Source organism: Bufo bufo, chromosome 2 (genome assembly GCF_905171765.1).
Source record: "Bufo bufo chromosome 2, aBufBuf1.1, whole genome shotgun sequence".
Taxonomy (NCBI): Eukaryota; Metazoa; Chordata; class Amphibia; order Anura; family Bufonidae; genus Bufo; species Bufo bufo.
The window spans coordinates 633,998,434-634,011,377 of NC_053390.1; the positions used below are offsets into that span (position 1 = coordinate 633,998,434).

General features: G+C 44.2%; 1 protein-coding gene across 2 annotated transcripts in view; it reads right to left on the reverse strand.

The window, feature by feature from the left end:
* The window catches only part of LOC120989978 (mitochondria localized glutamic acid rich protein), a 46,063-nt gene that overhangs the window by 11,110 nt on the left and 22,009 nt on the right, over positions 1 to 12,944 (reverse strand). The window contains exon 6 of one of the 2 annotated variants that reach the window (XM_040418459.1): positions 1,704 to 1,877. The exons of the other annotated variant lie outside the window; for it this stretch is intronic. Coding sequence (XP_040274393.1) covers positions 1,704 to 1,877 — 174 coding nt within the window. The remainder of the gene's footprint in view (positions 1 to 1,703; positions 1,878 to 12,944) is intronic. 2 annotated transcript variants of the gene reach the window in all.

Sequence of the window (12,944 nt, forward strand, 5' to 3'; positions counted from 1 at the left end):
CGGTTAGCACAGTGCTTCTGGGTTTTGCGCTCTCAGATGCTGTGGTCACATTTGACTACAGCATCTGAGGGGTTAAATGCCTGGGGTCAACATTACTGCCGATCACAGGCATTAGCCCTGGGCTATACCGCCTGCTGTGCTCACAAGCAGGCGCCATGTTACAGACCTGACTTCCCCTGTACTATTACAGCAGAGGTCGCAAAGGGGTTAAAGGGATCTTGTCACATTGTACATGCAGTCCTTTCTGTGGCACGAGTTAAGCAGACTAACATATAGTTCCAGATTCAGTACAGACTCGGTCACTTGCATTTTATTCATATAAATCCCTTCTCTTTCTAGACATTGGAGTCATGTGGGCGGTCCTATGAGTGATTGACAGCCATCTCTCTATGCACAGTCAATCACTAAGGAGGACCACCCACTGGACTCCTAAGCACAGAAAGAGCAGGGAATTAAATGAATAAATTACAAGTTATAATGCTTTTTTTTTTATCCCATATACTTATATATCAATCTGCTCAGCTCCTCCTGTGATATAACATACTGCTTGCAGATAAAAAAAAAAACGTAACAGGTTCCAGCTCTGAAACAATTACAATTTTCGGCAGCCCCCCTAAGCCCTAATGGATCTATGGAAGGAAACATACTTTCATGTTCCCTGCTAATCTGTATGGGAGTGTCCTGAATTTTAAATGAAGCAGATGTCAGGGGGATTGGGCTATTGGATGTTAACATGCCCAATCCTTTTGTTTCACAAGAGATAGGCAGCCGCCAAAGGTGTCTATCAGCGGCGTATTACTCTTTCCCTATTAAGAACGTATGCTGGCTGTGTATGGGGGTGGGAAGGGGGAATCGTAGAGAGAAATAGCTGTAGGCTAGTGTTCTGCCAACTGCTGTGTAAGGCGGCATTCACATGCAGCAGATTTTGTTGCAGAAAATTTCTGCGACTGAAGAATCAGTTCCATTCATTTGAATGGGGACTGCAAACATCCATGTGCTTGCCATCAAAATAACCGCATTCAAATAAATGGGACTGATCTTTCAGTCACTGAAATTTTCTGCAACAAAGTATACAACGTGAAGGCACCCTAAGGACTCATCCAGACAGGGGCGTAGCTAAAGGCTCATGGGCCCTGGTGCAAGAGTTCAGCTTGGGCCCCCGTTCCCTCAGTGCTTCGTGGCCAGGGGCAGGGAAGCACATGGCCCTCCTGCAGCCTGAGGCAAAAACTGAAACCCCTTCCCTCCAGCCAGAGGTGTAACTTGAAGATTCTGGGCCCCAGTGCAAAATCTATAACAGAGCCAGCCCACCTTCTATTATACCAGTGTATTCTTATAAGCACAAGGGTCTTTGGGCCCCCTCAGGCCCGGTAGCGACTGCTACCTCTGCACCCCCTATAGCTACGCCCCTGCATTCAGATGAACGTAAGGGCTATGTGCTTGCAAACGGCGGATCTGCAATATAGGGGCACCGGCCGTGTGCACTCCATGCTGTGGATACGGACCCATTGACTTGAATGAGTCCACAATCTGCAAGAATGCGGCTGCTAACAATGCAGATGGACTAAACAGTGCAGTCCTAATAATTTAATTAGAGCCCGCTGAGGCTTGCAGAGTCACGTAGTACTCGACCGCAGCATGGCGGCTTTTCAACCGCGACACTTCCACTCTGTGTGGTCATACCCTAAAGGAATCACAGCACACACCTTGAGCTGCAGGTGCACTCTCCTCCACAGTCTCTTCTGGCTTTCTGGCTGTAAGTTCAGACCAGTCTTCAGCTACTGATGCCGGCTCCTCAGTGATGTTGTCAGAACTTGCTTCAAGCGCAGGAGATGTCTCTTCCACATTTTCGACAACAGGTTCAATATTCTCTGGTTCCACTGGACAGATATGGAATTACACATTTAGTAGGAATTACCTATGTTTCTCATAACAAATTAGGCCTCCTGCACACGAACGTGTGCTGCCCGTTGCCGTATTGCGACCGCATTTGCGGATCCGCAATACACGGGCGCTGTTCCGTGGGTATTCCTCATCACGAATGCGGACCCATTCACTTCAATGGGTCCGCAAATCCGGAGATGCGGAATGGTGCAGAACGGAACCCTACGGAAGCACTACGGAGTGCTTCCGTGGAGTTTCGTCCCGTTATTCCGTTCCTCAAAAAGATAGAACATGTCCTATCTTTTTGCGGAACGGCCGGATCGCAGACCCATTAAAGTGAATGGGTCCGCGATCCACTGCGGCTGCCCCACGGTTGGTCTTCGTGCATTGCGGCCCGCAGCACGGCCCCGGGGAGCGCACGTTCGTGTGCAGGAGGCCTTAGAAAAGTAATGCTGCTTTCCCTCCCAGAAAGATTATACAGCCTTGTTTTCTTTCCTGAAGAATTTTTTTATATTTCTTTTATTATCTCATATTTTTAGTGCTTCAATCCATCTATGAAAATTGAGCAACTTTAGCACTCATGCACACAAACGTATTTTTTTTCTGTTCCGTTTTTTTACAGGTCCGTATGCGGAACCATTCATTTCAATGGGTCAGCAAAAAACTGAAATGACTGGATCCGCAAAAAAAACGATTCAATACGGATGTCACACGGATGTCAGCCATTTTTTTTGTAGATCCATGCTTTGCGGACCGCAAAATACATACAGTCGTGTGCATCAGCCCTTAAAATTAGCCTTGGTTAAAATAAAAGTCTATGGAGACACAAAGGCTTGCACAGAAGCAATAATCACAAAATAGAAGAATTCTGAGACAAATTGCAAAGTTTCTTCGTTTGTTTTTATTTTAGTAGTATTAGGCTGGGTTCACATGGGCGTCACGTTTTGGCTCAGGATGCATCCCGGGAGCATTGCGGCAAACCCGCGCGAGTAGGTACGCAATTTCTGTCAGTTTTGACTGCGATTGCGTTCCGCTGTTCAGTTTTTATTGCGCGGGTGCAATGCATTTTGCACGCGCGTGATAAAAAACTAAATGTGGTACCCAGACCCGAACTTCTTCACTGGTGTTAAGGTTTGGGTTCAAGGTTGTGTAGATGTAATTATTTTCCCTTATAACATGGTTTTAAAGGAAAATAATAGCATTCTGAATACAGAATACTTACTAAAATAGGGCGGGAGGGGTTAAATTTTTTTTATTTAACTCACCTTAATCCACTTGTTCGCACAGCCCGGCTACTCTTCTTTCTTCAGGACCTGGGTAAAGGACCTTTGATGACATCACTGTGCTCATCACATGATCCATCACCATGGTGATGGATCATGTGACAGACCATGTGATGAGCGCAGTGACGTCACCACAGGTCATTTTCCTCCTGCACAGCAAAGAAGAAGACAGAAGAGAAGCCGGGCTGCGCGAACAAGTGGATTAAGGTGAGTTAAATTATTATTTATTTATTATTTAACCCCTCCAGCCCTATTTTACTAAGCATTCTGTATTCAGAATGCTATTATTTTCCCTTATAACCACTGAAGTTCAGGTTTGGGTTCAAGGTTGTGTAGATGTAATTATTTTCCCTTATAACATGGTTTTAAAGGAAAATAATAGCATTCTGAATACAGAATACTTATTAAAATAGGGCGGGAGGGGTTAAAAAAAATTAATTTAACTCACCTTAATCCACTTGTTCGCGCAGCCCGGCTACTCTTCTTTCTTCAGGACCTGGGTAAAGGACCTTTGATGACATCACTGTGCTCATCACATGATCCATCACCATGGTGATGGATCGTGTGACAGACCATGTGATGAGCGCAGTGACGTCACCACAGGTCATTTTCCTCCTGCACAGCAAAGAAGAAGACAGAAGAGAAGCCGGGCTGCGCGAACAAGTGGATTAAGGTGAGTTAAATTATTATCCATTTATTTTTTAACCCCTCCAGCCCTATTTTACTAAGCATTCTGTATTCAGAATGCTATTATTTTCCCTTCTAACCTTGTTATAAGGGAAAATAATAATGATCGTCTCCTAGCAACCATGCGTGAAAATCGCACCGCATTCGCACTTGCTTGCGGATGCTTGCGATTTTCACGCAGCCCTATTCATTTCTATGGGGCCTGCGTTGCGTGAAAAACGCACAATATAGAGCATGCTGCGATTTTCACGCAACGCACAAGTGATGCGTGAAAATCACCACTCATGTGCACAGCCCCATTGAAGTGAATGGGTCTGGATTCAGTGCGGGTGCAATGCGTTCCCCTCACACATTGCACCCGCGCGGAAATCTCGCCCGTGTGAACCCAGCCTTAGAGTACTGCAAAATGGGTAAAAATGTTAAAGGGGACCCGTTTTAGAAAATAATTGTATTCCTCTGATTGACAACTGGGGGAGCAGGGTCAGTACACAATATGACACTGTCCACACAGTGCTGCTATTGTCAGACTGTCTAAGAACATGCCTCTTTTAGGGTACTTTCCCACTGGATTCCGGCAGGCAGTTCCGTTGCCGGAGAAACATATGCGAACTGATGGCATTTGTCAGACCGATCCGGATCCATCTGACAAATGCATTGAAATGCCGGATACATCTCTCCGATGTGATCCGGAAAAAACGGATCCGGTATAAATTTTTTCGAATTTTTTTTGGTCTGCGCAAAAGCCGGATCCGTTTTGCCAGAACACTTAATGCCGGATCCGCCACTAATACACTTCAATGTAAAATAATGCCGGATTCGGCATTCCGGCAAGTGTTTAGTCTTTTTGGACGGAGATAAAACCGCAGCATGCTCCAAGATTTTCTCCGTCCTGAAATGGCAAAAAGACTGAACTGAAGACATCCTGATGCATACTGAACGGATTGCTCTCCGTTCAGAATGTATTATAATAAAGCTGATCAGTTCTTTTCCGGTATTGAGCCCCTAGGACGGAACTCAATGCTGGAAATAACGCTAATGTGAAAGTACCCTTACAAGTGAAATGGTAACATCCAGTTTTTAACTTACATTTCTAGAGGAATAACAGAGGAACAACATTACAAAGAATTCTAAGAGAACATGCCACTGAAATGTTATTTTTATGGGGTATACATGCTAAAACTGACATGTCAGAAGAGCGAACAGATCCTCTTTAATATTAAACATTCTCATTATAAGAAATATGAGAGAATTATACATATTGATACATCTATTTGTCAAACTAGTAAGATATGAAGCAATATTTATAGTGCATGGCAAATGTTCTTTCAATTAAAGGGCTTGTCCGAGTTACAGAAAAAAAATGACACTCAGGAATCTATACATTAGATAAGTGAGGTCTAGTGAAAGAAAAATGTTGTTTACTCACATACCTAGTGCTGCTCTGGCCCTTTGTTTACATGCAGTTGCAGAGCTGCGGAGGCGTGTAACAACATTCTGTGATGTCTTTCTCATGAATATTTGGGGGTGTTAGCTAAGACTTCCTTTCCCCTCCTCCTGCAGTGCCTTGGTTCTCTCAGCTGACACAGGTGGCTCTTCTCATGCCACCAGTTCTTCCCAGTAGTCACTGACCTCACACAGACAGTATTTCTTCTGGTCATTTGCATCTTGCTGCTTTTTCCATTTACACAGACAAAGTATTTCACTTGTTCCTGTCCAGTAAACCATTCCCCCCACCCTGTTAGCTTTCACCGGGAATGGAATTTCTCTTCTGCTCCGGTTTTAAAAGTTAATGCTAAGCCATTCTGCCTCCAGTAATGTGCAAGGGGCATGGCTTCACACTGACAAGCCCCACCCACTTCTCAGACATCAGTACTGATGTTCCTATAAGGCTCCATTCACACATCCGCAATTCCATTCCGCGTTTTGCGGAACGGAATTGTGAAGCCGCACTTCCGGGTCCGCAATTCCGATCCTGAAAAAAATACAACATGTCCTATTCTTGTCCGCAATGGCGGACAAGAATAGGCATATTCTCTTAGTGCCGGCAATGTGCGGTCCGCAAAATGCAGAACGCACATTGCCGCTGTCCGTGTTTTACGGATCCGCAAAACACACACGGATGTGTGAATGGACCCTAAACCATATACACTGGCAGCTGACAGTTGCTGTCTAAGGTGAAGACAAATAAGTCACAGGGGCCTGATGAGATACACCCAAAATTATTAAAAGAGCTTAGTGGTGAGCTGGCAAAACCGTTAACAGATTTAATTAACCAATCATTAGTAACAGGAGTCGTCCCGGAAGATTGGAAATTGGCAAATGTCGTGCCCATTCACAAGAAAGGTAGTAGGGAGGAATCGAGCAACTATAGACCAGTGAGTCTGACATCAATAGTAGGCAAATTAATGGAAACCCTATTAAAGGATAGGATTGTGGAACATCTAAAATCCCATGGATTGCAAGATGAAAAACAACATGGGTTTACTTCAGGGAGATCATGTCAAACAAATCTTATAGATTTTTTTGACTGGGTGAATAAATAATAGACGGTGGAGGTGCAGTAGACATCGCATATCTAGATTTTAGTAAGGCTTTTGACACTGTCCCACATAGAAGACTTATCAATAAACTGCAGTCATTGAGCATGGACTCCCATATTGTTGAGTGGATTAGGCAGTGGCTGAGTGACAGACAGCAGAGGGTTGTAGTCAATGGAGAACATTCAAAACAAGGTCATGTTACCAGTGGAGTTCCACAGGGATCTGTACTGGGACCGATTTTGTTTAATATCTTCATAAGTGATATTGCAAAAGGCCTCGCTGGTAAGGTTTGTCTTTTTGCTGATGACACAAAGATATGTAACAGGGTTGATGTTCCTGGAGGGAAACGCCAAATGGAAAAGGATTTAGGAAAACTTGAAGAATGGTCAGAACTCTGGAAACTGAAATTCAATGTGGATAAGTGCAAGATAATGCACCTGGGGCGTAAAAACCCAAGGGCAGAATATAGAATATTTGACACAGTCCTAACCTCAGTATCTGAGGAAAGGGATTTAGGAGTAATTATTTCAGAAGACTTAAAGGTGGGAAGACAATGTAATAGAGCAGCACGAAATGCCAGCAGAATGCTTGGATGTATAGGGAGAGGTATAAGCAGTAGAAAGAGTGAAGTGCTTATGCCGCTGTACAGAACACTGGTGAGACCTCACTTGGAGTATTGTGCGCAGTACTGGAGGCCATATCTCCAGAAGGATATAGATACTCTAGAGAGAGTTCAGAGAAGAGCTACTAAACTAGTACATGGATTGCAGGATAAAACTTACCAGGAAAGGTTAAAGGACCTTAATATGTATAGCTTGGAAGAAAGAAGAGACAGAGGGGATAAGATAGAAACTTTTAAATACATAAAGGGAATCAACTCGGTAAAGGAAGAGAGCATATTTAAAAGAAGAAAAACTACCACAAGAGGACACCATTTTAAATTAGAGGGGCAAAGGTTTAAAAGTAATATAAGGAAGTATTACTTTACTGAGAGAGTAGTGGATGCATGGAATAGCCTTCCTGCAGAAGTGGTAGCTGCAAATACAGTGAAGGGGTTTAAGCATGCATGGGATAGGCATAAAGCCATCCTTCATATAAGATAGGGCCGGGGGCTATCCATAGTATTCAGTATATTGGGCAGACTAGATGGGCCAAATGGTTCTTATCTGCCGACACATTCTATGTTTCTATGACTATGCCTTCTGAATGGACTGGACATGCCTGACAGCTCTCAGCTGATGGATCCAGCTAAGCCCTCAGACATGGGTCGTGATGACCCGTGCCCTCCAACCACAGACAACAGATCAGACTTCAATGACGTTCTGTGTACAGGGCAGGACTGCTCCCTCCTGCAGCCCTAGGCTGGTGCACAGAACGTCCATTAGAGCAGGCAAAGAAGCTGATGTTACAGGTCATGTGACACTGTGGAAGAAGTTAATCGAAAATACATTACTTTTGTTTAGAAACATACAAACAATAAAAGAATAACTTGGACAACCCCTTTAATGAATTGTGATAGTTTGGGTGGCCATCTTTGATAACCATTTAAAGATGACCTTTCACCAGAAAATGTACTGCAATCTTCAGGCAGCATGTCATAGAGCAGGAGGAGCTGAGCAGATTGATATATAGTTTTATGGGGAAAGATTCGGTAAAACATCTAATATAAGGGGGAGTTAATGTGATGTTGATTTATGCTGATGCTTTCTTTTACTCTGAAACAATAACGTGAAATCCCATGTCAAAATCTGATTGTACTGTAACTATCATACATAAAAAAAAATTATAAATATTTTGTTAAAAAACATAACAAACATCTAATATATACATTTACTGGAAATCTCTAATTTTTCTGACTTCATTTGTACATGGTCAAGGTGTTATCAGTGATTGATAGAAAACCCTGTGTAAGGCTAAATTTACATGACTGTAAGGCCTCTTTCACACGGGCGTTGCGGGAAAATGTGCGGGGGCGTTGCGGGAACACCCGCGATTTTTCCGCACGAGTGCAAAACATTGTAATGCGTTTTGCACTCGCGTGAGAAAAATCATGCGTGTTTGGTACCCAAACCCAAACTTCTTCACAGAAGTTCGGGCTTGGGATCAGTGTTCTGTAGATTGTATTATTTTCCCTTATAACATAGTTATAAGGGACAATAATAGCATTCTGAATACAGAATGCATAGTAAAACATCGCTGGAGGGGTTAAAAAAAAAAATATATATAATAATTTAACTCACCTTAATCCACTTCGCGATGCCGGCATCTCCCTCTGTCTTCATCTGATCTCTGTGCAGCAACAGGACCTTTGATGACGTCACTCCGGTCATCACATGGTACGTCACATGATCTTTTACCACGGTGATGGATCATGTGATGACCAGAATGACATCACCAAAGGTCCTGTTGCTGCACAGAGATCAGATGAAGCCAGAAGGAGATGCCGGGCTACGCGAACAAGTGGATTAAGGTGAGTTAAAACATTTTTTATTTTTTTTTAACCCCTCCAGCGCTGTTTTACTATGCATTCTGTATTCAGAATGCTATTATTTTCCCTTATAACCATGTTATAAGGGAAAATAATAATGATCGTGTCCCCATCCCGATCGTCTCCTAGCAACCGTGCGTGAAAATCGCACCGCATCCGCACTTGCTTGCGGATGCTTGCGATTTTCACGCAACCCCATTCATTTCTATGGGGCCTGCGTTACGTGAAAAACGCACAAAGAGGAGCATGCTGCGATTTTCACGCAACGCACAAGTGATGCGTGAAAATCACCGCTCGTGTGCACAGCCCCATAGAAATGAATGGGTCGGTATTTAGTGCGGGTGCAATGCGTTCACCTCCCGCATCGCATCCGCGCGGAATACTCGCCCGTGTGAAAGGGGCCCAAGTCTTTTGCGGTCCGCAAATTGTAATTAAAGAACGCACCCCGTACAGTCTCCAACCCCTCCATGTTTGATATGCACGTGTGCAGATATATTATGACGGGTTGGATAAAAGTGGTATGAAGTCGCTATGATGCCCACTAGAAAATTTATCTTAGTGGACAGAATCTGAGCCAAGAACTGACCTCCTAAAACTTGGTTGTAAAAGGCCATTAGCATAAACACTAGACTCATCAAAGGCATGGGGGCTAGTGGGGGAATCTGCAGACCTTCTTAAAGGGGTTGTCTGAGTTATGAAAAAAAAATATATAGCATTGTAAATCTGATGGCCAGCAATATATAACTAAGATAAGCAAGATTTAGCCAAAAAATATCAATTTTCTCATTTCCCTGGTTCTCGTCTGGCCCTTTGTTTACCTGCAATAACAACAATCCCTGCCCCGTAAAGGGAGAGAATACAAGTGCTGTCCTGAGTGACATGTCTGCCTGCTGGGATACTCAGCAGCATGTTGTATGTGTAGGACTACAAGTCCTAGCTGTGCAATGACACTGCTGATACACACAGGATCTTCCCCCTACCTGTTCTTGTGCAATGCTCTGCAGAACTCCTCTGTCAGCTCCTGTGCCCAGCATTTGTCTCCTCACTGCCTGCAGCTAGTCAGTAAAGCCTTCAGCCCTAAGGCTGTGCTGCTAAAGGGGTTAATGTTTTTCCTCAAGAATCCAGAGAGAGAGAGCAATAAGCAGCAGCCGGCAGTGCAGGATGGCGTGGCCAGCACAGTGACGTCTCGTGTAGAGACACATATCTGTTCTCTCAGGCTTGTGCACAAAACATCATCAGAGCAGGGAGAGACCACCAGTGCAATCTGAGAAAGCAGCAACTGGAGATGCAGTAAGTGCATGGTAAAGTCCTTACATTTGCCGAGTTAGAAACATACAAAGAACAAGAAAATAACTCAGACAACCTCTTTAAGGTGTGTGTCCCTTTAGCTTGGTCTTTTATTTGGGGGACAACCCCTTTGATGAACTGGATGACTTTTCTGCTACCCCCAGGCAACAGGCCTACTGTCTCGTAACGTATTAAGTTCTGTTTCTTTTATCCTTTTTCTTTCCAAATTGATTGACTTTAAAATCTAGGTGACCCTTTAAGCTCACATCTGGATTCGAAATCACAGATTCTGACAGGGAATGACAGCAGGCAGGTGTGAATGCATCTGCACGCACAGTGAGGTGAAGGCTTTTGGAAGATGGCCAGGTGTCAGTAAGGGCAGCAAAGAAGCAGCTTGTCTCCAAGAAAAATAGACTTATATTCGACAGGAAGTACAAGCATTGGACTGCAGAGGACTGGAGTAAAGTTATTTTGTGATAAAGGGCTTGTCCGGGTTCAAAGCTGAATACGGACATAAGCTCCCCTTCATACATTTAGGCTGTATTCACACGTCCGTGCTGTGTTGCGGGTCCGCAACACACCAGCCCGGCACCCCCATAGAAATGCCTATTCTTGTCCGCAAGCTGAGGACAAGAATAGGACATGCTCTATCTTTTTGCGGAGCTGCTGACCCAAAGATCGGGGCCGCGCACCGAAAATGCGGACTGTGTGCTGTCCGCATCCATTCCGTCCCTATAGAGAAGGAATGGGTCCGCACCCGTTCCGCAAAATTGCGTAACGGATGCAGACCCATTTTGCGGACGTGTGAATGGAGCCTTAGCCTGTATGAGTGGAGCATCAGAGTATTTTTTGCTCCGATGCATAGTGCAGGGCAAGGGCTCTTTGTTTCCTGATGGTGACATACCCGGCTTTTTTTCAGTATGCTAGGCGAAGGCTTCCGCCTAGCAGTGAGCCCAGTGAGTCACCGGCACAAATGGGTGGCCTTTAGCACTGCCTAGGCTGTTTTACAGGCTAGGGCAGCGCTAAAGACCAACAAATGCTCCGAAGCTCCACTGATACAGGCTAAATGTGTGAAGGGGAGGTTATGTCCGGGTTCAGCGGGTTAAAGGGACACTGTCACCTGGATTTCACTTACTGAGCTATTAACATCACCACATCAGTCTCCACGATTTACATTAAAATATACTAGTATTACAGCCCTTTGTCTTTTCATTTGTCTAGAAAATAGCTTTTAATCATATGTTAATTACCTCAATAAGGAGCCAAAGGGGCTGTTCCTCCGGCCGTTGGAGCCCAGCCGCGCCTATTATCTTAGAGCCCAGCACTGCCCCACTGCTAATTTATTCACTGCTTATCGCCTACCTAATGTGTTTGTTGCGCTCGAAATCTTGCTCATTTCCGGGTCGAGCGAAGCTGGCGCATGCGCACTTTGTTCTGTGAGGCTGATGCCAGGACACTGCGCGAACACTTACACGAGTCTCGGGCGCAACAAACACATTACGCTAGCGATGAGCAGTGAATAAATTAGCAGTGGGGCGGTGCTAGGCTCCGAGATAATGGGAGCGGCTGGGCTCCAACGGCCGGAGGGACAGCCCCTTGGGCTCCTTATCGAGGTAATTAACATATGATTAAAAGCTATTTTCTAGACAAATGAAAAGACAAAGGGCTGGCTGTAATACTAGTATATTTTAAGTAATTTTTCATGGCAAGGAATGACTTGGCAATTAATCGCTTTTCATAACAATCTACCGTTAATACAAATTGCCACCATATAAACTGAAGCAGCAAACTTTGTGAAAACCCAAATTTCTGCCAGTCTCAAAACTTCTGGCCCCAACTGTACATGGCAGGAACTCTCAAGCAAACTCTGCGGGCCGCAATACAGCAACAGGCCGCACACGCCAGTGTGAAAGAGGCCTAAGATCATGGTTTAGGTAAATTATCTCATCTTGTATTATAGGACATCTGCAGCTGTCACGGTTTTATGGTCTGTCATTATTATGGAGGCAGAGGGGGTCAGATTTCACACTAAAATATCTGCAAAGATATTCAATTTCATATCACTGATATGGCTGGATTCCTTATAATTTGTACTAACTACCTACATTGTGCCAATGTAGATTATAGAGAAGCAAATACTGTGATGAATAGATCAGTCTAAATCACTACAAATGGTAATTGTGCAATGGGTGAGGATTCACGCTAGAAATCACTGTGCACACCAGTGCTCTCGGACAATGGGCTGGGACCTGTCAGGGTGCCAGTGGCAGAACGTTAACTAATGCATGCTGTCAGGTCCAAAAGCTGACAAAGGAAAGCTAAAGGAAGCTGACATAACGGAATATGTTTTGTAATTCCACTGGAATTTTCCTGCACTGCATTTGTCAGAACTAACCCTACATTCTGAAAACTGCCCTTAATAAGGTTCTCAGAGTTATTTATTTTATTAGAATTAAAAAAAAAAACAACTCATACTCACCATTCTCATATACTCATCCTCCCTCCAACTGCAGCAATATTATGCTCTTATACCATGGCATGAGAACGCTGAGACCAGTGACTGGCTGCATCAGTCACATGCAGAGTACAGACAAATCAGTCAGAAAAAGAAAGCCCAGCGGGAAGGACAGAGCAGTGACAGGGGGTGGGGAATTGGGACGGTGAGTACAAGTTTAGCTCCTTTACATTAAAAAATAATAATAATGCATTAACTCTGACAACCCCTTTAAAGTGAACCTGTCACCGGGATTTTGTGTATAGTGCTGAGGACATGGGCTG